The sequence below is a fragment of the Somniosus microcephalus genome, chromosome 19, assembly GCF_052327205.1.
Source record: "Somniosus microcephalus isolate GS21.2 chromosome 19, FLI_Smic_1.0, whole genome shotgun sequence".
NCBI lineage: Eukaryota > Metazoa > Chordata > Chondrichthyes > Squaliformes > Somniosidae > Somniosus > Somniosus microcephalus.
Window position 1 is genome coordinate 21,643,232 of NC_141005.1, and position 26,111 is coordinate 21,669,342.

The 26,111-nt window shown below is 47.2% G+C and overlaps 1 protein-coding gene across 5 annotated transcripts in view; it reads left to right on the forward strand.

The window, feature by feature from the left end:
* Positions 1-26,111, forward strand: part of coro1cb (coronin, actin binding protein, 1Cb) — a 200,612-nt gene that overhangs the window by 68,218 nt on the left and 106,283 nt on the right. For all 5 annotated transcript variants that reach the window (XM_085961354.1, XM_085961358.1, XM_085961355.1 and 2 more), the window contains one exon: positions 19,760-19,962. In XM_085961354.1, coding sequence (XP_085817480.1) covers positions 19,760-19,962 — 203 coding nt within the window. The remainder of the gene's footprint in view (positions 1-19,759; positions 19,963-26,111) is intronic.

A 26,111-nucleotide genomic window follows, 5' to 3' on the forward strand; every position in this document is an offset into this window, starting at 1 on the left:
GCAGACTGTTGGTAAAGAGACTGAGTAAGCAGAGTAAAGAAAATAAATATCAGACCATTTACTGTGGCTGTAAGTTTTTTTTGCAGTTCAGTCTCTGTACCTATGGCCACGGGTTTAAATAATCCATTGGTCTTCGAACTGTTTGGGATGTACATCAGTGGCTTAATATTTCCTCAGATGGTCCCATTTGCAGGTTGAATGGTCCTTTCACGACCTTGGGACGTCCGAAAGTGCTTCTCAGCCGACTTTTGAAGTGTAGTCACTGTTGTAATGTAGGATAATGACCAGACAATCTGTTTAAGTGAGGTTGGTTGAGGGATAAATATTGGCCAGTTCTTCTGCTATGGGATCTTTTATGACCACCTGAGGTGACAGACAGGGCCTTGGTTTGACATCTCATCCGAAAGACGGCGCGTTCAACAGTGCAGCACTCCCTCAGTACTGCACTGGAGTATTGGCCTAGATTTTTATGCTGAAGTCTCTGGAGTGGGACTTAAATGACCTTCTGACTGAGACGAGAGTGCTACCAACTGAGCCATGGCTGACACTATTACAGGTGGGTGCTGTTCACACCCATCTTCTAACCACGGTCTTCCTATCTAAACACATTAATACTGTTTGGAACCCAAAGATAAAAGACCTCTTGTGCCCTACTTGTGGAATTTTTGGATTTAAATCTAGATAGTTACTTTAGAGCCAGAGACGAGCGAGACTGTGGTGTTTTGATTAAATACAGTCTTCCGGAGTGGCTTGGAGAAAAAATGTGAAGTGCAGTGAACACTCGTGTTTGAGGATTATTTGAGTCCTAAAGGATGAACAGTCTCTGCAGGGGTAGAAAACAGTAGGTTTGCAGCCTCTGCCTCGTAAGTGACACTATATAGCTTGTAGGAAGTGCGCTGACCATAGCAAGAGGGTATGGCTCATCAAGTGCCCTACGTCGCTCTGTTTGTAGCGAGTTGAGATACCTGTACTGTCACCATCTCTTCCAGCCCTGACAGACTGACGTTTATTTCCACGATATTACGACTTTAATTCTTCAAAATGTAGATTTTATATCTGTGTGTTTGTGTATGTCACTAATTTCTGAAGTAATTACTTACAAGTGTCACTGGGCAATAATTTTTCACAAAAACTTTTACTTTTTTTCAGCTCACTAATTGCAGATAGTTTCCAGATCTCTCTCTCTCTTTCTGATTCATTGCTGCTGCAATCATCCGACATTAAACCCTCACCCCATACTCCGAATCATTCTGTCAGACTGAACTGAGCAGCTTCTGTCATGTCAAATCTCAGATACGTTCAGAAGTTTGTCCCAAATACGGAAACCATACAAAAAGCCTCCATATGCAGCTATTTAATCTTCATTCCAAATTGCCATTCCTCTACCAAAGAGCTGGCACAGGCACAATGGGCTGAATGGCCTCCTTCTGTGCTGTATTACTCTGCTTCACCGTGACCTAGCAGACACAATGAAATGGGTCTTGTGATATTTTTGAGTGATGGAAAGCGAACAGCAAACATCAGGCTATCTCTGCCTACTCTGATCAGTGTTAAATTTGCAATGTTCAGAAACCAAATTAATGTTCATGCATATCTGAAGCTTACCTTCACCGTTGCAATGAAATCTATAAACCCTTGGTCAGCAGTGTCACCGGTGACAGCCGGATCTCAGCTGCAGTATTGATAACCACCTAAAGATGTTAATCTTCTCGGCCACTGCAACATAGTTCAGTAGAAGCTGCCGAATGTTTGAGCATGGTCACTTGAGTGCTCAGATCACCTGTACAGGTCATTGTGATTTTCCAGTTACTGCCCTATACAGATCTTACTCCATTGTTGTAAAATAAAGGAAGCATTAAACACATATTAACCACTCACTGACTGACTACTAGGGTTTTCAAATTAAGGTGAATTGTTAGGGCTATGTTTCTCATTGATGAGGGAAGTAATTATCCCCCTTGGCTTGCAAAAATAAATCTGCAAACATTACATTTTAGTATTTTGGTTCATAATTTGCCAGACAATACCCGAACCATTCATTATGGCTGACTTTCCCTTTACTGTATTTTACAAGATATCACTTGTTTCAGGAGCTCGATAAAGCAAGTAATTTTTCTACCACTTTTTTCTTCGCGAAATGCTGGGTTTCATTGTATAGTCTGCAAAAGCAAAAATTGCTTCAACCAGACATTCTTCCCAGAGGAAGTCATTTACTGAACAAAATAACTTGAATCCTGCTCCGCAAGCGCGCACTGCTGGGTTGAACAATTCAATAGTTGGGGCCCTTCCTGCATTTTAATCCCAGGCAGGATGCATTTCCTTTGGAGTGAGAGGCCGCTGTGCTTTACCTCAACACTACAGCTGTTGGTCTTAAAATAGTTCTGGGGTGGGGGGGGTGGGTGGAAGGAGAAAAGATAAATTATTTAACCAGAAGTTAGTTTTGATGCAGGTGAATCACTGGAGACGAGGGCAATTGTCAAATCCATTCTTAATTGCATGGCATTTTACTGGTCTTTTGGATACTGTGTTCTGCGATTTGTATTTGGGCCAATTGCTGCTTAACGATTGAACAAGCTAAATTACTTTTTCTTATTGATGAGGTAACAGAGGGTTGATGAGGGCAATGCAGTTGACATGGTGTATATGGACTTCCAAAAGGTGTTTGATAAAGTGCCACATAATAGGCTTACCAGTAAAGTTGAACCCCATGGAATAAAAGGGACAGTGGCAGCATGGATACGGAATTGGCTGAGTGACAGGAAACAGAGAGTAGTGGTGAACGGTTGTTTTTTAGAATGGAGGAAGGTATACAGTGGGTTCCCCAGGGGCCAGTACTAGGACCACTGCTTTTCTTGATATATATTAATGACTTGGATGTGGGTGTACAGGATACAATAAAAAAAATTGCAGATGACAAGAAACTTTGAAGGTATAGTGAACAGTGAGGAGGATAGTGATAGACTTCAATAAGACATAGGCAGGCTGGTGAAATGGGCGGACACGTGGCAGATGAAATTTAGCGCAGAAAAGTGCGAAGTGATACATTTTGATAAGAAGAACGAGGAAAGACCATATAAACTAAAGGATGCATGAACAGAGACCTGGGGGTATATGTGCACAAATCGTTGAAGGTGGAAGGGCAGGTTGAAAAAGCATATGAGATCCTGGGCTTCATAAATAGAGGCATAGAGTACAAAAGCAAGGAAGTTATGATGAACCTTTTATAAAACACTGGTTTGGCCTTAACTGGAGTACTGTGTCCAATTCTGGGCACTGCACTTTAGGAAGGATGTGAAGGCCTTGGAGAAGGAACAGAAAAGATTTAAGAGAATGATTCCAGGGATGAGGGACTTCAGTTACGTGGATAGACTGGAGAAGCTGGGGTTGTTCTCCTTAGAGCAGAGATGGTTGAGAGGAGATTTGATAGAGGTGTTCAAAATCATGGGTCTAGACAGAGTAGATAGAGAGAAACTGTTCCCATTGGCAGAAGGGTCGAGAACCAGAGGACACTGATCTAAGGTGATTGGCAGAAGAACCAAAGGCGACATGAGGAAAAACTTCTTTACGCATCGAGTGGTTAGAATCTGGAATGCACTGCCTGAAAGGGTGATGGAGGCAGACTCAATCATGGCTTTCAACGGGGAATTGGATAAGACCTGAGGGGAAAAAATTTGCAGGGCTACGGGGAAAGGGCGGGGGAGTGGGACTAGCTGAAGTGCTCTTTCAGAGAGCCAGCACAGGCTCGACAGGCCGAATGGCCTCCTTCTGTGCTGTAACCATTCTATGATTTTATTACAAAATTTTCCTGGATATTTAGCAGTATTTCCTGCTGTCCTGTTAACATCTATCCCTCAACCAACACCACTACCACAGTTTAATTGGTCGTTTATCTCATTGCTATTTTCGGGAACTTGCCTTGTGTAAATTGGGTGCTGTGTTTCCCTATATTGCAGCAGTGACCACACTTCAAAAGTAATTCATTGCCTGTAAAGCACTTTGGAACGTCCTGAGGTTGTAAATGGCGCTATATAAATAAACCCCACTACCCTCGCTTCCAACAAGTGTAAAGAGTTCATGGACTTCCCTGTCCTAGCAACAGGAACAGGCCATTCAGCCCCTCAAACCTGTTTTGCCATTCAATTAGATCATGGCTGATCTGTACCTCCAATACCATTTATTTGGCTTTGATCCTTATCCCTTGATACACTTGCCTAACAAAAATCTTATCTATTTCGGTCTTGAAAGTTTCAATTGACTCAGCATCCACAAACTTTTGGGGAGAAAGTGTTCCAGATTTCTACTGTCCTTCTCCTTGGACTGGTTGGGCCGAATGGCCTGATTCTGTTCCGTATATCCTATGTAATGTGAAGAAGTGCTTCCTGATTTCACTCCTGAATAGGCTGCCTCAAATTTTACTGTTGTGCCCCCTTGTTCTAAATTCCCCTACAAAAGGAAAGAGTTTCTCTGAATCTACTCTATCGAATCCCTTAATCATTTTACACACCTCGACTAGATCACTCTTTAATCTTCTAAACTTAAGAATACAAGCCAAGTTTATGCAACCTTTCTTCATAATTTAACCTCCTCACAGGCTCTCTTGTGGCCTAGCCTGGAAAACATGTCACTTCCATTTCCCTCGTGCTCTCTCTGCGCTCACCTTGTCCTTGATGCACACCTTTTGCTCCCTTGACCCCATTCTCACTAAACTGCTGACCATCTAACTTCCCTACCATGTTAGCTGACATTGTAAATGGTTCCCTCCTCGGGTACTCACAGAATCACAGAAACCCCACAGTACAGATAGAGGCCATTTCGGCCCATCGAGCCTGCACCGACACATATCCCACCCAATCCCCGTAACCCCACGTATTTAATCCCCCTAACACTAAGGGTCAATTTATCATAGCCAATCAACCTAGCCCGCACATCTTTGGACTGTGGGAGGAAACCGGAGCACCCGGAGGAAACCCACGCAAACACGGGGAGAATGTGCAAACTCCACACAGACAGTCACCCGAGGCCGGATTCGAACCCGGGTCTCTGGCGCTGTGAGGCAACAGTGCTAACCACTATGCCACCGTGCTGCCCTGTCCCCTTCCTTTCAAAACTCCCATCATCACCCCTCCTCTTGGGAAAAAAAATCATCTTTGACCCCTCTGCTGTTGTAAACTGCCGCTCCCTATCCCATCACCCTTTTCTCTCAAGTCCTTGACCGAGTTGTCGCCTCCCGAATTCAGGCTCATCTTCCCCGCAACTCTGTTTACATCTCTCCAATCAGATTTCCACCCCTGCCACAGGACTGATACTGTCCGAACCAAAGTCACACATGACCGTTCTCGATGCCCATGATGCATTATCCCTCCTCATGACCTCTGCAGCCTTTGATGTGATCACCCACACCTCCAACACACCTCTTGCGTTGTCAAGCTCAGGTGGGACGGCCCTTGCATGGTTGCACTCTTCTGAGCATAGCCAGAGCACCATTGCCTCCTCTCTCTGCCACTGCACTGAACACCAGAGTCCCACAAGTATTTATCCCTGGCTCCTTCCTCTTCCTCATCTACATGCCGCCTCTTGGCGAAATCATCGGCAGGCATGGAGTTACCATACACATATGCCAATAACACGCAGCGCCACCACCTCTGTTGTCAACATCCGTTATTGGATGAGTCGCAATTTCTTCCAACTTAACATTGGGGAAAACGTAGCCATCATCTTCGGCCCCAGCCACAAACTTCCATCTCCCTTCCCGGCCATCATCTTGAGCTGAAGTAGACAGTTGGCAATTTTGGTGCCCTATTCGACCCCATATTCTCTCCATTACAAAGACCTTTTGCTTCCACCACCATAACATTGCCTGCCTCCACCCCTACCCCAGCCCATCTGCAGAAACCTAGGTCTTTGACACCTCTAGACTCCATTGTTCCAATGCTGTCATCCTCCTCTTTAAATCCCTGGATACCCTCACCCATCTCTTGCTCTAATATCCTCCAGCTCTACAACACCCTCTCCAGATGCCCTGTTCATTCAACGTTGGCCTGGTGTGTATCTCCCCCTTCCTTCATTCTACCATTGACTGGTTTGCCTTCAACCACCTAGGTCCATGCTGTGTAATTCTCTCCCTCTACCTCTCCACCTCCCTCTCTTCCTTTAAGATCCTTCTTAAATCACACATCTGACTAGGCTTTTGGTCCCCCCCCCTTCTAATATCTCTTCCTTTGGCTCGTAATCTATGTTTCTTCTACTTCTATGCAGCACCTTGAGATTTTTCTACGCTATATAAATGCCACTTCCTTCCTTCCTTCCTTCCACTGGTTCTGTTTCTCTGTTCCTTTCCCTGACTCATCTGTGCATATTTCTGCAGCCAGGAGGAACTGGACCAAGTATACCCTGGAGTTGCTTTGCAGGAGCTGTTGTGGTCTAATGACGAAGAATGTGATTGTCCTATGGTCCTTCCTAGATTGATGGGTGTGGTCACAATTTGCATCAAGTTGGTGACATAGTTGAACTTTGCATTGAATTCTTGTAACCTGTTTGTACAGTATCGATTGATGATATCTTGACTGATCTACGAACAGTATTGGGTGTGTCTAATTGTGAAATGTCATCCAGAGCGCTCTTGGGTTCATTAATCCACTTGTTCAATGACTAACTCCAGTTTCCATTAAACTGTTGCTTTTTAGCCTTTTGTGGGTGGATTAGGTTTCTTTAAGATAGTTTAGCTTCAGGCTGCAGGCCTAAATCAGTAGGTTATCGAGTGCTGCTGGCTAACAAAATGAGTTTAAAATCTGATTTCTAATCCACTCAAAGGGAAAGCATCTGTTTGTTTAAGGCAAGGAATGTGGGAGGGCAGTTTTTAATAACTGTTCAATGCTGGCAATAAATTAGTCCTCCTGCATCTGAAAATAAAAGCTGGGTTAAGGTTAATTTTTGGGGGGTTGAGATGCTAACAGACCTGCTCTGCGATTCCAGCATTTCCTGTATTTAAAAAGTGGAAAAAAGAAATGAGCCCCTCCAATAAACCCTCAAACAGTGAAAGATGTAGCAGGAGCAAATTTAATATGACTAAAATATATATGCAATGGTACGTACAAGATCTTCAAGCCACAGAGTGTTTACCTACTTGTGGCCAAGGTTAATTATGAGGAGCGACTTGAGATACTGAGACTATTTCTGCTGGAGCAGAGAAGGTTAAGAGCAGATTTTAGAGGTCTTTCAAATTCAAAGGATTTTAATGGTGATTAAAGAAAGACACTTTACACGGGGCCATTAATTTCAAATTATTACGAAGGGCATAGGTTAGGAGAAATGTATTTACGTGGCGGATTATTAGATCATGGGATGCTTTGCCGCAGGGACTGGTTGAAACATACACCATTGCACCTTGTAAGTGAAAATTGGATAATTTTTTGAAGCAGAGGCGGATAAGCGATGAGCAAAGAATGATGTAGTGGGAATAGTTTGGATCACTCTACTGAAGAGCTGGCACAGACATGATGAGCTGAAATGCCTCTGGGCTGTAAACGTGTATGGTTCTACATAAGGCAAATGTGCAAAACCAGGAATGAGGAATGGAAAAGAGCAGGAACCAGCCACGTTAATAATGCAAACCTACAAGAAGTGTAGCACAGAAACTTAACAACCTCCCTATCAGACCCAACCCAGTACAAAGGTGGCCCCAACAGTCGAGTGCAAATCTACTGCTCTGGCAACACCTCGATTTTAAAATTCTCATCCTTGTTTTCAAATCCCTCTGTGGCCTTGCCTCTCCCTATCTCAGTAACCTCCTCCCAACCTACAACCCTCCGAGATCTTTGCGCTCCTCCAATTCTGGCCTCTTGCACATCCCCGATTTTCATCGCTCCACCATTGGCGGCCGTTCCTTCGGCTGCCTAGGCCCTAAGCTTTGGAATTCCCTCCTTAAATCTTTCCGCCTCGTAATCTCACTCCCCTCCTGTAAGATTCTCTTTAAAACCTACCTCTTTGGCCAAGATTTTGGTCACCTGTTCTTATATCTCCTTATTTGGCTCGTCGAATTTTGTTAATCGCGCCTGTGAAGCGCCATGGGGGGGGTGGGGGTTTACTACGATAAAGGCGCTATATAATTGCAGTTTGTTGTAGTATGCAGTCTTGCCAGCGCCCCATTACAATAATGCGGAGATGTTTAACCACACCCACATGTCCAGAAAACCTGATTTCTCAGATTGCGCTATTTGCCAGAGTCTTTGAACCATATTGAGTGTGAAGCGCAGCATAATCTGCTGCAAGTGAGCCAGAAGATGCTGGTGTACCACAGAAAGTTCAGTGAGATGAGTTAATATAGACACTCAACGGGATCTCGACCAGGAACCTGAAAATGCACCACGTAATGGGTTGAGTTCCAATGGGCAAAAAACCATCGAGTTTGACCCATGACTACTCCAAAGAATTTGTGGTTTAAAAAGCAGTTTTTTTTTTACGTTTGTGCTGGAGGAAACCGAGAAATGTATCGCTAAGATTAGTGAAAGATATTTGCACGTGTCTTTGACCTTTTGTTACTGCGGCACTTACTGTCATCCTGTCCTGAAGCAGTGCCTTGTGTTGGGGCGAGGTTTCACAGGTACTTGGCAGCCTTCCCATTGTTGGGCAATAGCATTGTGGGAAGCATCATCGTTGTGCTTGATCATGTCTGTGTGAACACGTTCCAGCTAGGTCACTGGGTAGCGATCAGGAAGTGGTGACTCAGGCTGGTAACTTCTATCCTGGCCTAAAGCAGTAGGAGGAAAAGCTCTTAATGTTCACGCCAATACCCTAGCTGGGAGCTGCTAACCTGATGCACAACAGGGATCAAATCTGAGACTTTCTCTTACTGTGTGACTTAGTAAGTCACTAAGGTTGGTAGCACTCTCTCCTGGGTCAGAAGGTTGTGCGTTCAAGTCTCCCTCCAGAGACTTGAGCACAAAATCTAGGCTGACACTCCCAGTGCAGTACTGCACTGTCTGAGGTGCCGTCTTTCGGATGAGACATTAAATCAAGGCCCTGTCTACCCTCTTGGGTAAGCGTAAAAGATCCCATGGCACTATTTTGAAGAAGAACGGGGAGTTCTCCCCGGTGTCCTGGCCAATATTTACCCCTCAACCACCATCACTAAAACAGGTTACCTGGTCATTATCACATTGCTGTTTGTGCGCAAATTGTCTGCCACGTTTCCCACATTACAACAGTGACTCCACTTCAAAAAGTACTTCATTGGCTGTAAAGTGCTTTGGGACATCCTGAGATTGAGAAAGGTGCTATAGAAATGCAAGTCCTTCCTTGTGCAGTGCATTTAACCATTGAAGTGTTATAGACATCTGTGTTGTGATTTTCAGACTGTCAATTGGAGATAGGCTGGGTAACAGTCATTTTGTGTCATGCAGTCCGACAATGTGACGTTCTTCCAGCAACACCATGAAACGGGACTTTGAGTCCATTTCATGTCATTTCAGGGGGCATTCTACACACAATGTATAGCAAGGTGCCTTTAACCAGCAATTCTAAAGTGCAGAATGCAGCATCGGGGGGAGGTAGCAGTATTAAGTGTGTACAGATGTCACACTTGTAACACTTGGGATTAAATTGCAGAAACAGGCCAAGCTCTGATTGGTCTGCAGTTGTGCTAGAAACTCCCACTGACGCGCATATAATATATACACCATTTTGAAGGTGGGAGAATTTGATGCCTGTACTCCCAGACTTATTCACAAATTCCGTGGTGTGAAGGAAAAAAGGTGCTGGCTGCCGTAGAATAAGCCAAAATATGTACAAACTGGAGCCTAACATGTCAACCTTGAAAGTTGTCGGTGTCAAAAGTCTTGGCTTTTGCCTTATTCCTTGCTCTCGAGACCAACAACCCAGAAAGATGGGGGAGGGGAGGCAAAAGGAAATATTCAAGGAAGACTAGCTCAATGTTGTCACTAGGTTTACTGTATTCAGTTCATTACAGGTAGACTATCCTTTATCCGAAAACCTCGGGACCAGCCGTGTTTCGGTTTTCGGAGAATTTTGGATTTCGGAAGGTGGGTGATGTGCCATCAATTACTCAAAAGACTGAGGTTGAGCGAGTAACAATCAGGCTTTTATTAACTAAAGAATGAAGGTCTTGTCTCGAGTGGTCGACCCGTCCAGAGTACTAAGGGACTGGGAGGTAGTCACTTATATACCTGGAATAGTGGGAGGAGTCAGCCGAGGCATGTCCAGACCTGTACCTAGTGGAATACACATACAGACAGGTATGACAGTGGTTTACCACATTCACCCCTTGTTTAAAAATGAGTCCGGCGGGGTGAAGTGTATTTAAAAGTTCGTGTATTGGAGTCTCTCCGGAGGTCTTGTCTGCCGCTGTGATCGACGTGGCGACGGCAGGGGTGGTGGAGCTTCCGGCGTCGCGTCCCGTGTAGGCTGGGGCCCTGGAGTGTAGTCCTCGTGGGTGACGGTCCAAGGCGAGCCGGCTGCTGGGGTTGGATATCGGGTCGTGGGGGGGGGTGGTAATGGGTAGTGGGTTACAGCGGTCCCCGAGGGTGCGAGGTCTCGTATGGAGACTGTGTCCTCCCGCCCGTCCGGGTATGCAATGTAAGCGTACTGGGGGTTGGCGTGGAGGAGGTCGACCCTCTCGACCAGGGGGTCCGTTTTATTGGTCCTCACGTGTCTTCTCAGTAGTACCGGCCCTGGGGACGTCAGCCATGGCGGTAACGATGTCCCCGATGTGGACTTCCTTGGGAAGACAAACATTTTCTCGTGAGGGGTGGCATTGGTGGCAGTGCAGAGCAGTGACCGAATCGAGTGGAGCGCATCGGGGAGCACCTCCTGCCAGCGGGAGGTCGGAAGGCCCCTAGACTTTAAGGCTAGTAGGGCGGCCTTCCAAACTGTTGCATTCTCTCTTTCCACCTGTCCGTTCCCCCGGGGGTTGTAACTGGTGGTCCTGCTTGTGGCTATACCCCTAGCGAGCAGGTACTGGCGGAGTTCGTCGCTCATAAACGATGAGCCCCGGTCGCTATGGATATAGCTGGGGAAACCGAACAGGGTGAAGAGGCTGTTCAGAGATTTAATGACCGTGGCACTGGTCATGTCCGGGCAGGGGATAGCGAACAGGAACCGGGAGTACTCGTCAATGATGTTGAGGAAGTACACATTGCGGTCGGAGGAGGGGAGAGGCCCTTTGAAATCGACGCTCAGGCGTTCGAAAGGGCGAGTGGCTTTTATCAGGTGGGCTCTGTCTGGTCTATAAAAGTGCGGTTTGCACTCAGCGCAGACTTGGCAGTTCTTGGTCATGGTCCTGACCTCCTCGATGGAGTAAGGCAGGTTGCGGGCCTTGATGAAGTGGAAGAACCTGGTGATCCCCGGGTGGCAGAGGTCATTGTGGAGGGCCCTCAGCCTATCGATCTGCGCGCTGGCGCAGGTGCCACGCGATAGGGCGTCTGGGGGTTCATTGAGCTTCCCAGGCCGGTACAAGATCTCGTAATTGTAGGTGGAAAGTTCGATTCTCCACCTCAAGATCTTGTCATTTTTGATTTTGCCCCTCTGCTTGTTGTTGAACATAAAAGCAACTGAACGCTGGTCAGTGAGCAGGGTAAATCGTTTTCCGGCCAGGTAGTGCCTCCAATGACGCACAGCCTCCACGATAGCCTGGGCCTCCTTCTCGACCGCGGAGTGTCTGGTCTCCGGGCCCTGGAGGGTTCGTGAGAAGAATGCCACAGGTCTCCCCGCCTGATTAAGGGTGGCGGCCAGAGCGAAGTCGAACGCATCGCTTTCCACCTGGAAGGGGATGGATTCGTCCACTGTGTGCATGGTGGCTTTGGCAATGTCTTCCTTGATACGGTGGAAGGCTAAGCGGGCCTCTGCCGTCACGGGAAAAGAGGTGGACTTGATCAGCGGACGGGCTTTGTCTGCATAGTAGGGGACCCACTGAGCGTAGTAGGAAAAAAACCCTAGGCACCTCTTCAGAGCTTTTAGGCAGTGGGAGTTCCATAAGGGGACGCATCCGGTCCGGGTCGGGACCGATGACCCCGTGTTCCACAACACGGCCAAGGATGGCGAGGCGGTCTGTGCGGAATATGCACTTCTTGTTATATGTCAGGTTCAGGAGTTGGGCGGTGCGGAGGAATTTCTCGAGGTTTGCGTCATGGTCCTGCAAGCCATGGCCGCAGATGGTCACATTATCTAGGTAAGGGAAAGTGGCCTGCAGCTCGTTTTGATCGACCATCCGGTCCATCTCCCTTTGGAAGACGGAGACCCCGTTGGTAACGCCGAAGGGAACCCTAAGGAAGTGATAGAGACGGCCGTTTGCCTCAAAAGCAGTATACTGGCGGTCTTCAGGGCTGATGGGGAGCTGGTGGTACGCTGATTTCAGGTCAATGGTCGAAAAGACGCGGTACTGCGCGATCTGGTTGACCATGTCAGCTATGCGGGGGAGTGGGTAGGCGTCCAGCAGGGTGTAGCGGTTTATTGTTTGGCTGTAGTCGATGACCAGGCGTTGTTTCTCACCGGTCTTAACGACCACAACCTGGGCTCGCCAGGGGCTGGAGCTGCCCTCAATAATCCCCTCCTTCAGGAGCCGCTCCACTTCGGTTTTGATGAAAACCCTGTCCCCGGCACTGTATCGCCTGCTCTTTGTGGCGATGGGCTTACAGTCGGGGGTGAGGTTAGCAAACAGTGGGGGGGGGGTGGGACGCTGAGTGTGGAGAGGTTGCATCTGGTGCACGGCGGGCAATTTGGAGGCTGCTGGCTGCGGACTGTGAGTGGGGGGAGGGGGCCACCATACGCCATCGTAACGCTTTTGAGGTGGCACTGGAAATCCAACCCCAGTAGAACGGCAGCGCAGAGGTCGGGCAGGACCAGGAGTTTAAAATTATTGAACACAGTCCCGTCTACTACTAGTGTCACCACGCAGTAGCCGCCAATGTCCGCTGACTGGGACTCGGAGGCCATAGAAATCCGCTGGTGTGCAGGCAGGACTGGGAGAGAGCAACGCCGCACCGTGTCGGGGTGGATGAAGCTCTCTGTGCTCCCGGAGTCAAAAAGGCAGTTTAATGCATGGCTGTTTACCTTAACGTCCATTTTGGACCGAGCTAGCTGGTGCGGTCTCGTTTGGTCCAGCGTCACAGAGGCCAGCGCAGGGGTCGGTGTGTCACTGCGAGTATCAGATGGGGGGGGGGGGTTGGCGGTCTGCTGCGTCCCGGCTGGTGTCCAAGATGGCGGCGTCCATGATTCCCATGTGGCTGGAGTCGTCCAAGATGGCTGCTACTGCGGTGGTTCGCACATGGCTGGGGAGGCCCAAGATGGCGGCCCGCACGGCCCACACGCGGCGCTGTTGGGGGCCCAAGATGGCGGCTCGCACGGCCCACACGCGGCGCTGCTGGCGTTCGGGGTGGCTTTGGCCTTGCAGACGCTGGCGTAGTGTCCCTTTTTCCCGCAGCCCGAGCAGGTCGCATTCTTCGCCGGGCAGCGCGCTCTGGGGTGTTTGGCCTGGCCACAGAAGTAGCATTTCTGGCCTTGGGATACTGCTGTCTGGCTTTGGGACACTGCTGCGGTAGTTGGGCCGTTGTTGGGCTGTGGCTGGGGTGGCACGGTGCTATGGGGCTGTCCTACCGTGTCCCAGGTTGTCGTTCCCCGCGGCGTCCACGGTGCAGAGGAGTAGGCATCCATGCCCCGGAAGGCTGCGTCCAGCGTTAGTGCGATGTCGGAGGCTTTGTCGAGGGTGAGGTCACTCTGCTCCAGCAGTCGCTGTCGGGTGTAGTTGGACCTGTGGCCTGCTACGAAGGCATCCCGGATCAGTTCCTCCGTGTACTTAGTGGGCGTTACCGCCTTACACCCACAGGCCCGGCCAAGCACGGACAGTGCTTGGAGGTATTCCTCAGTCGATTCCCCAGGTTGTTGCTTGCGACTCCCCAGAAGGTGCCTAGCGTATACTTCGTTCACAGGGTGCGTGTACTGGGTCTTGAGGAGCTGGAGGGCGGCTGTGTACGAGGTCGCGCCCCGGATGACTGAGTACACTCGGTGGTTCACCTTGGAGAACAGGACAGACAGTTTGTCCGCATCCGTTTCGACCGCAGTGGAGGCAGTCAGGAATGTCTCGAAGCACGTGAGCCAGTGAGCAAACTTGGTGGAAGCGTCCGCTTCCCGACTGTCCAGGTCCAGGCATGCTGGTGTGAGGATCTTCTCCATTATAAAAAATTTAGTTAATAAAATTGGTGTGCCATCAATTACTCAAAAGACTGAGGTTGAGCGAGTAACAATCAGGCTTTTATTAACTAAAGAATGAAGGTCTTGTCTCGAGTGGTCGACCCGTCCAGAATACTAAGGGACTGGGAGGTAGTCACTTATATACCTGGAATAGTGGGAGGAGTCAGCCGCGGCATGTCCAGACCTGTACCTAGTGGAATACACATACAGACACAGACAGGTATGACAGTGGTTTACCACAGTGGGTCGGCAGGGGTCCGTGGGGGGGTCGTGCGCACGACCCCCGCGAACCACCGCCGACCCCGACCCCCACCGACTTATGGTCGGGGCCGGCGGGGGGTCGTGCGCACGACTTACGCTGACGCTCAGCGTAAGTCGGCGGGGGTCGGGGTCCGCGGGGGGGGGTCGGCGGGGGTTGGGGCCGGCGGGGGGTCGTGCGCATGACTTACGCTGGACTTACGCTGACCGAAAAAACCTTCGTTTTTTTTTGTTTTTTTTTATATAGAGGGTTTCGGTTTTCGGAAGTCCGGATAAAGGGTAGTCTACCTGTACCAATATGCTATAGGAAAAGTTAAATGGGCTGATATGTTACGTGGTTGCTGCACTTTAATTCACAACCTTAAATGGGTACCAGTAGCTTCCCTATGAGAGGTTTGCATTTATATAGTGCCTTTATACACCTCTTCAATTTCTCAATGCTTCCCATATCATGAATTAATTTGAAGTGTACTGAGGTGGGAACAGAGTGAGAGTATAAGGGCCTATAAAGCAGATGGGTAAGGAAGTGCTAAGTAGACTCGTTGATGCCACACAAGTAATACAAATTTTAAAGTGGAACAAACTAAACTTAATACGATTTGGACAGGTTGGGTGATTGGGCAGAAACATGGCAAATGCACTATAATGTGGATAAATGTGAGGTTATCCACTTTGGTGGCAAAAACAGGAAGGCAGATTATTATTTGAATGGCAATAGATTGGGAGAAGGGGAAGTGCAAAGAGACCTGGGTGTCCTTGTGCACTAGTCGCTGAAGGTAAGCATGCAGGTGCAGCAGGCGGTTAAGAAGGCAAATGGTATGCTGGCCTTCGTAGCAAGAGGGTTCGAGTACAAGAACAAGGATGTCTTGCTGCAGTTGTACAGGGCCTTGGTGAGACCGCACCTTGAGTATTGTGTGCAGTTTTGGTCACCTTACCTGAGGAAGGACGTTCTTGGCATGGAGGGAGTGCAGCGAAGATTCACCAGGCTGATACCTGGGATGGCAGGAATGACGTACGAGGAGAGATTGTGTCAATTGGGCTTATACTCACTGGAGTTTAGAAGATTGAGAGGGGATCTCACCGAAACCTATAAAATTCTGTCAGGTCTGGACAGACTAGATGCAGAAAGGGTGTTTCTGATGGCTGGGGAGTCCAGAACCAGGGGTCATAGTCTAAGGATAAGGGGTAAGCCATTTAGGACTGCAATGAGGAGGAATTTCTTCACCCAGAGAGTGGTGAACCTGTGGAATTCTCTGCCACAGAGGGCGGTGGAGGCCAGTTCATTAAATATATTCAAGAAATAGTTGGATATATTTCTTAAGGCTAAAGGGATCAAGGGCTATGGGGAGAAGGCAGGGACAGGGTACTGAATTTGGATGATCAGCCATGATCTCATTGAATGGCGGAGTAGGCTCGAAGGGCCGAATGGCCTACTCCTGCTCCTATCTTCTATGTTTCTATGTAATGTCAGCAAAGGGACAGTGATGTGTCTTTCCTGCAAGATGTGGGAGTCTCCAGCACCAGATGTTGACTCGGTTAAACGAAATGTCAACAAGCTCAAAATCTCAAGTTGAGGAGGAGAGGGATACAAGGGTGGGTAGTAGTTTCTGGAGGTAAAGTTTGAGGGTATGAAAGAGAAGAAAAAGGCCTGCATTTATATAGTGCCAAGGTGTTTTACAGTCAATTAAGTACTTTTGAATTGTTCTCCTGTAGGGAAATGCAGCAGACAACTTGCGCACAGCATGCTCCCACAACCAGCAATGAAATAAATGACCAGACCATCTGTTTTTGCTCTTGGTTGAGGGATAAATGCTGACCAGGATACCGAGAGAACTGCCCTGCCGTGGGATATTTTGCATTCATCTGAGAGGGCAGACAGGGCCTCGGTTTAATGTCTCATCTGAAAGACGGCACCTCTATTCGTTCATGGGATGTGGGCGTCGCTGGTAAGGCCAGCATTTATTGCCCATCCCTAATTAAGAGTCAACCACATTGCTGTCTCGCATAGGCCAGACCAGGTAAGGACAGCAGATTTCCTTCCCTGAAGGACATTAGTGAACCAGATGGGTTTTTACGACAATCCGGTAGTTTCATGGTCACCATTACTGATGCTAGCTTTCTATTCCAATTTTTTTTAAATTTAATTAACTGAATTTAAATTCCCCAGCTGCCATGGTGGGATTTGAACTCATGTTCCCCAGATCATTAGTCCGGGCCTCTGGCTTACTAGTCCAGTAACATAACCACTATGCTACTGTACCCAGTATGTTCAATTCTCTGGAGTGGGACTTGAACCCACAACCTTGTGACTCGGAGGCAAGAGTGCTACCCACCGAGCCACAGCTGACACCTTGAGTAGTGGGTCGTCACACCAGTGAGAGATGGGGAGTGAGTGGTGAAGGAGGAACGATGGGTGACTATTCGATGGGCATAGAGGAACGGATAGAACAGGAGCACCCAGAGCAGCTTGTGTTCTCGAGCTGATTTAAAGCTGTAGATTGGTGTGGGGAAAATGATGACCCTGGGAAGGGTCATCGAATCTCAATGGCACCAACAAAGATGATGGCTTTGGAAGGCAGGGTGGGGGGAGATTAACACAGTTAGAAATGTAATAGTGGGTGGGGCATTCAATAATTGGAGCGGCTGACTTTGGGTGTTAATCTCGGCCTTATTTCCCTGGCCAAGCGCTAGACTACGGAATGTTGGGAAGATTAGGGAAATCAGTGCACGGCTGAAGGTGTGGTGTCAGGAGGAGGGATTCCACTTTGGGCATTGCCACCAGTTCTGGGACAAGTGGGAGTTATCCCACCAGGACAAGCTACATCTCAGCAGGCAGCATGCATAAAGTGGACAAGAATGGGAAATAAACATCTTGGGAAATATTCCGGAGGAACAGATGAGGGGTGGAGTGGCAATATTGGTTAAAGGGTAAAACGTGCTGTAGAGAAGGTTGATGTAGACAAGGAAGAGGGGTACAGAGGCAATGTGGCTGGATCACAGAATCACAGAATCTACAGTGCAGATAGAGGCCATTTCGGCCCATCGAGCCTGCACCGACACATATCCCACCCTATCCCCGTAACCCCACGTATTTAATCCCCTAACACTAAGGGTCAATTTATAATAGCCAAATCAACCTAACCTGCACATCTTTGGACTGTGGGAGGAAACCGGAGCACCCGGAGGAAACCCACGCAAACACGGGGAGAATGTGCAAACTCCACACAGACAGTCGCAAAGATAAAGGAGCTTGTTGCATTAATAGGGGTGTATTACAGATCGCCAAAGGAAATGAAAGAGGAAGTCTGCAGTCGGATTAGAGAGATCAGTAGGAATAACTATTGTTCTGGGAGATTTCAATTATCCACTTATCAGTTGGAACAGAGAGGGAGTAAATGGGGGGAAAAAAGGAATGGAATTCCCAAAATGTGTGCAGGATTCCTTCCTAAAGCAGTACGTTGGACCTACAAGGGTGGAGGTGTTGCTAGTTCTGGTTATGTGTAATGAAATAGGTCAGGTAGATGAGCTAAATGTGGGTGAGCACCTTGGGAGCAGTGACCACAATGTGATGAGGTTTAAGATCCAACTCAATATGAAAAAAGTCAGTACAGAAACTAAGGGGGGAATTTTGCCAGCCCTTTGGAGGCGGGACTGCCGGGAAAATGGCAGAAACTGGGAGCGGGTACCGAACCCACTCCCAACCCGCCTCCGTGTCACCTTCCCGGGAGGCGGGTCCCCGACTCGCACACGGACCCGTCTCCTCGAGGCGGGAAGGGGATTACAGCCACGTAACTGCCTGTTAACAGGTAGTTAACAGGCAGTTAAGAGGCTTATCCCCATTTTACCAACACAAGCCCTAAAACACCAGATTGGATTAGGACAGATTTTAGGAAGAGCTGTGAGCTAACTGAGGTGAGGTAGAAGGAGAAATTGGCACAAAGGACTGTCGAGCAACAGTGTGATGGTTTTAAAAAAAAAGAGGCTGCAAGAGTACAGAAGAAGTATATTTCATTAAAGAAGGAAACTACTTGTAGTTTTAGGATGCTATGGATAAATAGAGGAAACCAATGAGCGGGCCAATTAGGACTAAAAGAATAGTGATGGAAAATAAATAGAATATAAGGCAATAGGTCTTGAGCAGATAGGTAAGCTTAGGAGTATGAGGAAAAACATTTCAAAAACATCAAAAGAAAGTCAAGTATTTTGCAAGTATATCAGTAAAAAGAGAATTGTTCAAAGCAAGGTGGGACCCCTGAGCAGAGAGGATTGTCAATTTGCAGATGATCAAAAAATGGCAGAGTTATTTAATAAGTACTTTGCATCGGCCTTTACTAAAGGGAAGGATGTCAGAGGTGTAGTATACTGGAGTGTTTGAGCACGAGATGAGCAATATTATGATGGGTAAATAAACTCAAGGAAGACAAAGCACCCGAGCCTGACGGGATGCATTCCGAGAGGAAAGAAATTGCAAAGCTCCTCGAAATTATATTTCCGGGCTCCATTGAGTGTGGATGTGTGCCAGAGGCCTGGAGAATGGCCAATGTAATACCCATTTTTAAGAAGGGAGACGCCTAATCCAAGTAATTACAGACCAGTAGGCTTAACTTCTGTGGTAGCAAAGATTTTAAAGCCTTTTAATGAAATTACCACATATCTAGATGGAGAAAATAGTTAGATGTAGCCAGCATGGATTTCAAAAAGGATGATTGTGCTTTGACGAACCTCCTAGAATTCGTTGAGGTGGTAGATGATGGAAAATGAAGTGGATATGCTGTACATCGACTTTATGAAAGCCTTTGACAAGGTAGCACATGAGAGAGTACTGGAGAAGATTGGTTAGAAGGAAGAAATCAGAGTAGGGCAGTTTTTCAGAATTGTTGGAAGTGGATTCAGTTTTCGGGCCACTTCTGTTCACTGCGTATATCAATAATTTGGATTTATGGCCTGGAAGGAGTGGTGTCAAAATATGTCGATACCAAAATAGCAAATGTACTTAATTCCTTAGACTGAGGGATAAGATGCGACCCAACTCAACTTTGGAAGGGTGGAACCTACACTTGTGCTGCTGGGTGTTATTTTGCAGTTCAAATCAGCAGAGTGCAAACATTTCATATGCCCATTATAATTTACTGGAATCCTAGTTTTGGGCAGGAAGAGGGAGAAGCCACAGTGCGTCTGCATGAAAATTTCTCACATCCACCATAACGCTACCAAAATCCACTGACCGTGCTGCCATCTGTTCTAGATTGAGCGTTTTTGTTGACTGCATGGTATTAACACGTTTTTTAAAAAATTCTTCCAGAGATGCATCAGCGGAGGGTTGTGCGACAGAGCAAATTTCGGCACGTCTTCGGACAGGCTTTGAAAAACGACCAGTGCTATGATGACATCCGAGTTTCCAGGGTTACCTGGGATAGTTCATTCTGTGCTGTAAATCCCAAGTTTGTGGCAGTAATTGTAGATGCAAGTGGCGGTGGAGCATTCATGGTACTTCCTTTGCAGAAGGTAGGTGTGATACTTCCTATATTAAAAAGCTTGGTGCGATCCTTTTGAGTTGGTAATCTTCTCACAGTTTACTTGGGATAACTTGAGCAGTAATGCTGGACCCCATTTCCTCCTCCTTGGTTCATAAACTGGGAAAATTCAACAGAAATTAAGCATGTATTTGCATTAACTAGACTTTGGAATTTGGAAAAGTAATGATAGATGCCCACCTCACCATGCTGCAACTGTGGGCAAACTTACATTTATTATATACGCCTTTCATTTAGAAATAAGTGTCCCGAGATGCTTCACAAAAGTGTAACTGGGGGGTGGGGAATGGACACCAAGCCAAAGAATAAGATATTGGGATGACCAAAAGCTTCATCGAGGAGATGGTCAAGGAGCCTCTTGGAGAAGAGAGAGGTGGAGGGGTTATGCAGGAAATTCCAGGGTGTGGGGCCTCGTCGGGTGAAGGAGTGTTTGCCATTGTTAGGTGAAATGTTTTGAAGATGATAATGGCGGGTTTGGCAGGGAGTGGGACAGTACCGGAGGAGCGGGAACCATTTACAGTGTTAGCTAGCATAGGGGGAGGAGGGAAGTCGGGTGTTCAGCAATTTAGTGGGAATGGGGTCAAGGGAGCAGCAGGCAGGTCTCGGGCGAGATGAGCTCGGCAAAGGCATGAAAGGAAGGAGAGGGAAATTGGAGAAAGGCGCAGCCAGGACTGGGTGAGGGTTGGGGGGAGCGGGTGGAAGGTTAGGTTTGGAAGGCAAGTGAAGGAGCAGGGATAACTGAACAGATGGTCACAATCTTACTGACAAAGTTCATGAGCTCCTCGTGCTTTTATAGTGGGGGGCAGAGGAGATGGGATAAAGGAGACCTTTAGTAGTGAAGAAAAGAAGCTGGGGGGCTATCTTTGCTACCCAGGATGCCTTTGGAGTAGTGGGTGGTTTTGAAAGAGGCAAGTGAACTCCAATAGCTCTTGATCTGGCCCAGTCAGATCTGGTGGTTGGCTAAACTAGTAGTGTGCCAGCTATGCTCCAGTTTGCACCACTTGGGCTTGAGGGAGCAAAGGTCGGAGCCATTCCAGGATGTATGACTGGAGTGGGAGAGAATAAAATGATGCTGGGGACAAGGGCATCAAAAGTAACGGAGAGAGTGCTTTAGCAAATCGACAGTTGCAGAAGTAGTGATTTTGAGGGTCAAAAGCTAGGCAGTTGGGAGTTGAAAGTACAGTTGTAAGTGACTTGGGGAATTTTTTTTTTCCCTGGGGCAGACATAAAAGGAAGTGGGGTTAGAAGGAGATACAAGGATATGGATGGTGAAAGATGCAAGGAATTAGTCTCGTCAGTGATTGAGAACATGGGGAGTAGAGAAGGGATAGGTGAGTGGGGTGGAATCAAGATGAAGTGTTCGAAGGTATCCGAGGTGTAGGGGGCAGAGACCAAGGTGTTACTTGGTGTTGAGGGCCACACCACTGCCATGGTTGTGTGGGCAGGGCAGGTGGTGGAAAATATAGTAAGCTATCACCACCCATGATGCAAGTTTAAGTCAAAGCAAGGGTGTCAATGCAGTCCTCCATAATCAGATCGTAGATGACAAGGGCCTTGTTCTCAAGTGAATGGACATTTTGGAGGGATATATGGAGGCGGGTGATTTGTTGATTTGATCTGGCAGAGTTCAAAGAGGAAGTGGTGAGTGGGATGAGCAAATGGAACAGAGGTTGATGGAGCCAGCCTCCTCGCGGGTATGCTGGACAGGAAGGTCAGCAAGTGGATAGGATGGATCAGTTGGTAAGGAGGCAACGATGTGTGCCTCGATGGGCCCTTCTAAGAATGCTAAGAGAGGCACAGAGGGTAGCTGTGGGTTTATTCAAAGGTGATTCAAGCCTGGGATGGTGGCAGGAGAGTAGTGATGGCGGGGGGCGCAAAGTATTTATTTTCTCCTTTTTGGTAAGTGGTTAGATTCCCTGCTATGTTTGGACCAGAATGGGCCGTAACAGGTTTATGAGCATGTATCAGTCTTCTCCCCTTCATTGCTAAATGTATTAGAGTACAATGGACTGCCCTACCAGAGTCCAGTTGAGTGAAATTTCAAAACCAGTTGATGTAATTTGCTTGGGGAGGGAAACTACAAACTCAAGTTGAGCTTTGGTTTTTTTTATTCATTGATGGGATGTGGGCGCCGCTGGCTAGGCCTGCATTTAGTGCCCATCCCTAATTGCCCTTGAGAAGATGGTGGTGAGCCGCCTTCTTGAACCGCTGCAGTCCATATGGTGTAGGTACACCCACAATGCTGTTAGGAAGGGAGTTCCAGGATTTTGGCCCAGCGACAGTGAAGGAACGGCGATACAGGTCCAAGTCAAGATGGTGTGTGGCTTGGAGGGGAACTTGTAGGTGGTGATGTTCCCATGCGTCTGCTGCCCTTGTCCTTCTAAGTGGTAGAGGTCGTGGGTTTGGAAGGTGCTGTTGAAGGAGCTTTGGCGAGTTGCTGCAGTGCATCTTGTAGATGGTACACACTGCAGCCACAGTGCGCCGGTGGTGGAGGGAGTGAATGTTGAAGGTGGTGGATGGAGTGCCAATCAAGCGGGCTGCTTTATCCTGAATGGTGTCGAGCTTGCGTGTTGTTGGAGCTGCACTCATCCAGGCAAGTGGAGAGTATTCCATCACACTCCTGACTTGTGCCTTGTAGATGGTGGAAAGGCTTTGGGGAGTCAGGAGGTGAGACACTCGCCGCAGAATTCCCAGCCTCTGGCCTGCTCTTGTAGCCACAGTATTTATATGGCTGGTCCAGTTCAGTTTCTGATCAATGGTAACCCCCAGGATGTTGATAGTGGGGGATTCAGTGATGGTAATGCCATTGAATGTCATGGGGAGATGGTTAGAGTCTCGCTTGTTGGAAATGGTCATTGTTGAAGATGGTCATTGCCTGGCACTTGTGTGGTGCGAATGTTACTTGCCACTTGTCAGCCCAAGTCTGAATGTTGTCCAGGTCTTGCTGCATATGGACACGGACTGCGTCAGTATCTGACGAGTCTCGAATGGTGCTGAACAGTGTGCAATCATCAGGGAACATCCCCACTTCTGACCTTATGATGGAGGGAAGGTCATTGATGAAACAGCTGAAGATGGTTGGGCCTAGGACACTGCCCTGAGGAACTCCTGCAGTGATGTCATGTGATTGAGATGAATAACCTCCAACAACCACAGCCAACTTCATTTGTGCTAGGTATGATTCCAACCAATGGAGAGTTTTCCCCTTGATTCCCATTGACTTCAGTTTTGTTAGCAGGGTTATGTAGTTATAACTGATATATTGCTGTAACAATCAGTGTCAATTCATTTAGCTTCTGCTAATTCCCAATATATCTGCTCACATGGGAGACCCAATATGAGGGCTATGAATTTGAACAATTTTTTCAAACATCCAGCATGATGGTGCTCCTTGTAAACTTGTTAGTCAGCTAGGAATCCTTTTCAAATCAAAATGACTTTTTAAAACTTAAAAAAGACATTTGTAGGAAAAGTGAGCAGACAGTGGTATTCCAGAGTAGCATGGTTACAGATGTGTGGATTTTAACAATACAGTAAATGCTTTTTAAAAAAGAAAATTCTACTTTCTGCCTAATGCAGTATGATTCAAATGATGGTAACAGAGGCTTGTACACACATGGACATTGACTCCCTGGGGCCAAGTACAGGCCACGTTTCAATCAGTTGACTGCCTGTGCTGTCTATAGCTGAAATGTACACTTCTGTTGTACAGTTTAAAGTTCTCTTTCCCACCCCCCTCCCCTTTGCTTTTCGTCACCCTATTTCTTTATAAAACAGTGTGGGTAATTCTCCTCAGTTAGGATCCATGCTTCTCATTAATCAGCTCACCAGAAGGTGTTGTTCCACCGCAGTACTGGACTTTCGTTGAGCTGTAAGCCGTTCAGCCTTGATTTCAACCTGGGGAGATGGCGTCTCCTGGTCAAGTGCTTAAAACGCGGGTGCTCCCATATTGTTAACCCTAGTGGATGCTAGATTTAAACATTGTAGTCACTTTTTGCTGCCTCGAGCAAATTGCAGCAGTTTCAAAAGCCATCTGTTAAAACTTGTACATGAGTTTCTCTATTCCAGCCCATAAATGAATAACACACTCTCCAAGACAAAAACCGCGTCCTTTGTGTGTTGGGTAGATGGCTGGATGGTTGCTTGCTGTACCGGAACGCATCAGCTGCTTCTACTTTTAATCAGTTTTTCTCTCGTGTATTGACAATAGCTTGAGGTAGGATTTCAGTGTCCTTTGGAGAACTTTTTTTTATTTTGTTTATGTATACATACAGCAAAATGGTATTGCTAGAGGGCAAGAAAAATTAGCTATTGGCAGTGATAACCAGCAGCAAAAATGTACTACCTAGGAGAACAAATTAGATTCCAGTAATGGAAAGCATCTCTCAATCCTGAAAGAGGCAAAGGAAATTGAGCTTGACCTGCAGTAACCTTCTGACTGCAGCAGTGTGATCTAATTGGATCGGACTGTCGATACTGTACTGACGGATTAGTGGAGTACGGTATTGCGATTTAAGTGTCCCAGTTGGATGATCCCTCCTTTGTTGGAAAGTTTTTTTTTTGCAAGAGATTTTGGAGAGTTCCTTAATACAAAAATAAAGTCTGCCGTATATCGAGCATTAAATCATGCAGCAAATCCAGATGTTTGCGGGGCAAAGCTGTTTCTTCGAAAAATGCAACGGAAAGCAGATGCCCGACCCCCCACTCCACCACAGGTTCAAACAGTCAGAGACTGCCTTTGAAGACAATGCACCACCCCAAGCAATGTTTTGACCTAGATGTGGTTGTATTTAGGTAGCCTTGATGTCAAGGTGGCGTACAATGCTGCAGTGGATACTGAGTGAATGGTTCCAAGAGTCGGGCTGTATTACGCTGTAGACAGGATGTGGAGAGGGAGAACTGCTGCACACTATAGGGTTTTAACATTTTAATTTAAAATTGGGTGTGAAAAAAAATTGCTCTGCAAAATTAAATGTCTTCTGCAGTCATTAAGGGCCTTAAATCTTTACGTTGTCTCTTTATCCATCTGCTTATTATTTCACTCTCTTGTGCAAGCTTTCTTTAATTTTATTCAGTGAGGGGAATTGAAGCTCATTTTTCTGTTTGATGCTTCTATAGCCTTTCTCCCCTTCAGATTCTTCTGGCACCGTTTCTTTCTGTATTCTGCTTATTGATCAGTGCCTTTTTTTAATGTGTCCTTTACATTGCTCTGCTTTTCCATACAGCTATCTAAGTCTACTAATGCTGGATTGAATTTGTACTAAAGTGGTAGATTCCAATAGCGAGGGTTGCAGGAACTAGGCAGAGGAGTTCTATCCCTGCTGTCTCTTCTGCCCTGCTGTGATGGCCTCAAATTGAAAATGGTGCATTTAACATGAGATACACTTTGCAAGCTGGCAGGGTGGGTCGGGGGTCGGGGGGGACACACCGCATACTAAGAATCTCCCCTCTCCTGCTGAACATTTTCATTTATTAAAAATTGTTAACTTAACCCAAAACAAAATTCCCAGAAAGGAAGGCCATCTAGGTGCATTCACACTCCAACTGTCCTGTTGGTACCATGGTGATTTTGCCTGAATCCAGAATCTGGGCCCTGACCTGACCAGACAAGTGTGAAGATGAATGTGCCCCGGAGAAGGCAGTGTCACTCCACTCCTCCGTTTTGCTTCAGAGTCCATCTGAGCATGGATGACTTTGTTTGTTTAAGCTGAGTTTAGCATCAGTGTGAAGCTAAAAACAGCTTTGCACCAACGATACCTGTCTGTGGAAACACCACAGGGGATGGGGGGGGGTCTCCAGACCTGCTGTAACCTTGGCAGGAGACTGGTGGAATCCCCGGCGAGAGAGTAACTGGCTGAACATGGCCATTCTCTAGGGGTTCTGCTGAAGTTAGTGCAGACAATCCTATGAGTAGCTGAAGTTAACACACAGGTTGAGCAATAAGTGAGGAAACACACAATGAAGAGAATTTCACTAATGGTAATAGAAGCTGGCCTGTTTTTGTTTTTCAGTTTATGGGTAGACAATGACTCATTTCTGGCTAGTTGACTGAGGTTTTCTACGGCTGGGATAAGTAATGTTTATTGAATAATCTGCATTTATTTAGGTTTTCTGTTGTGT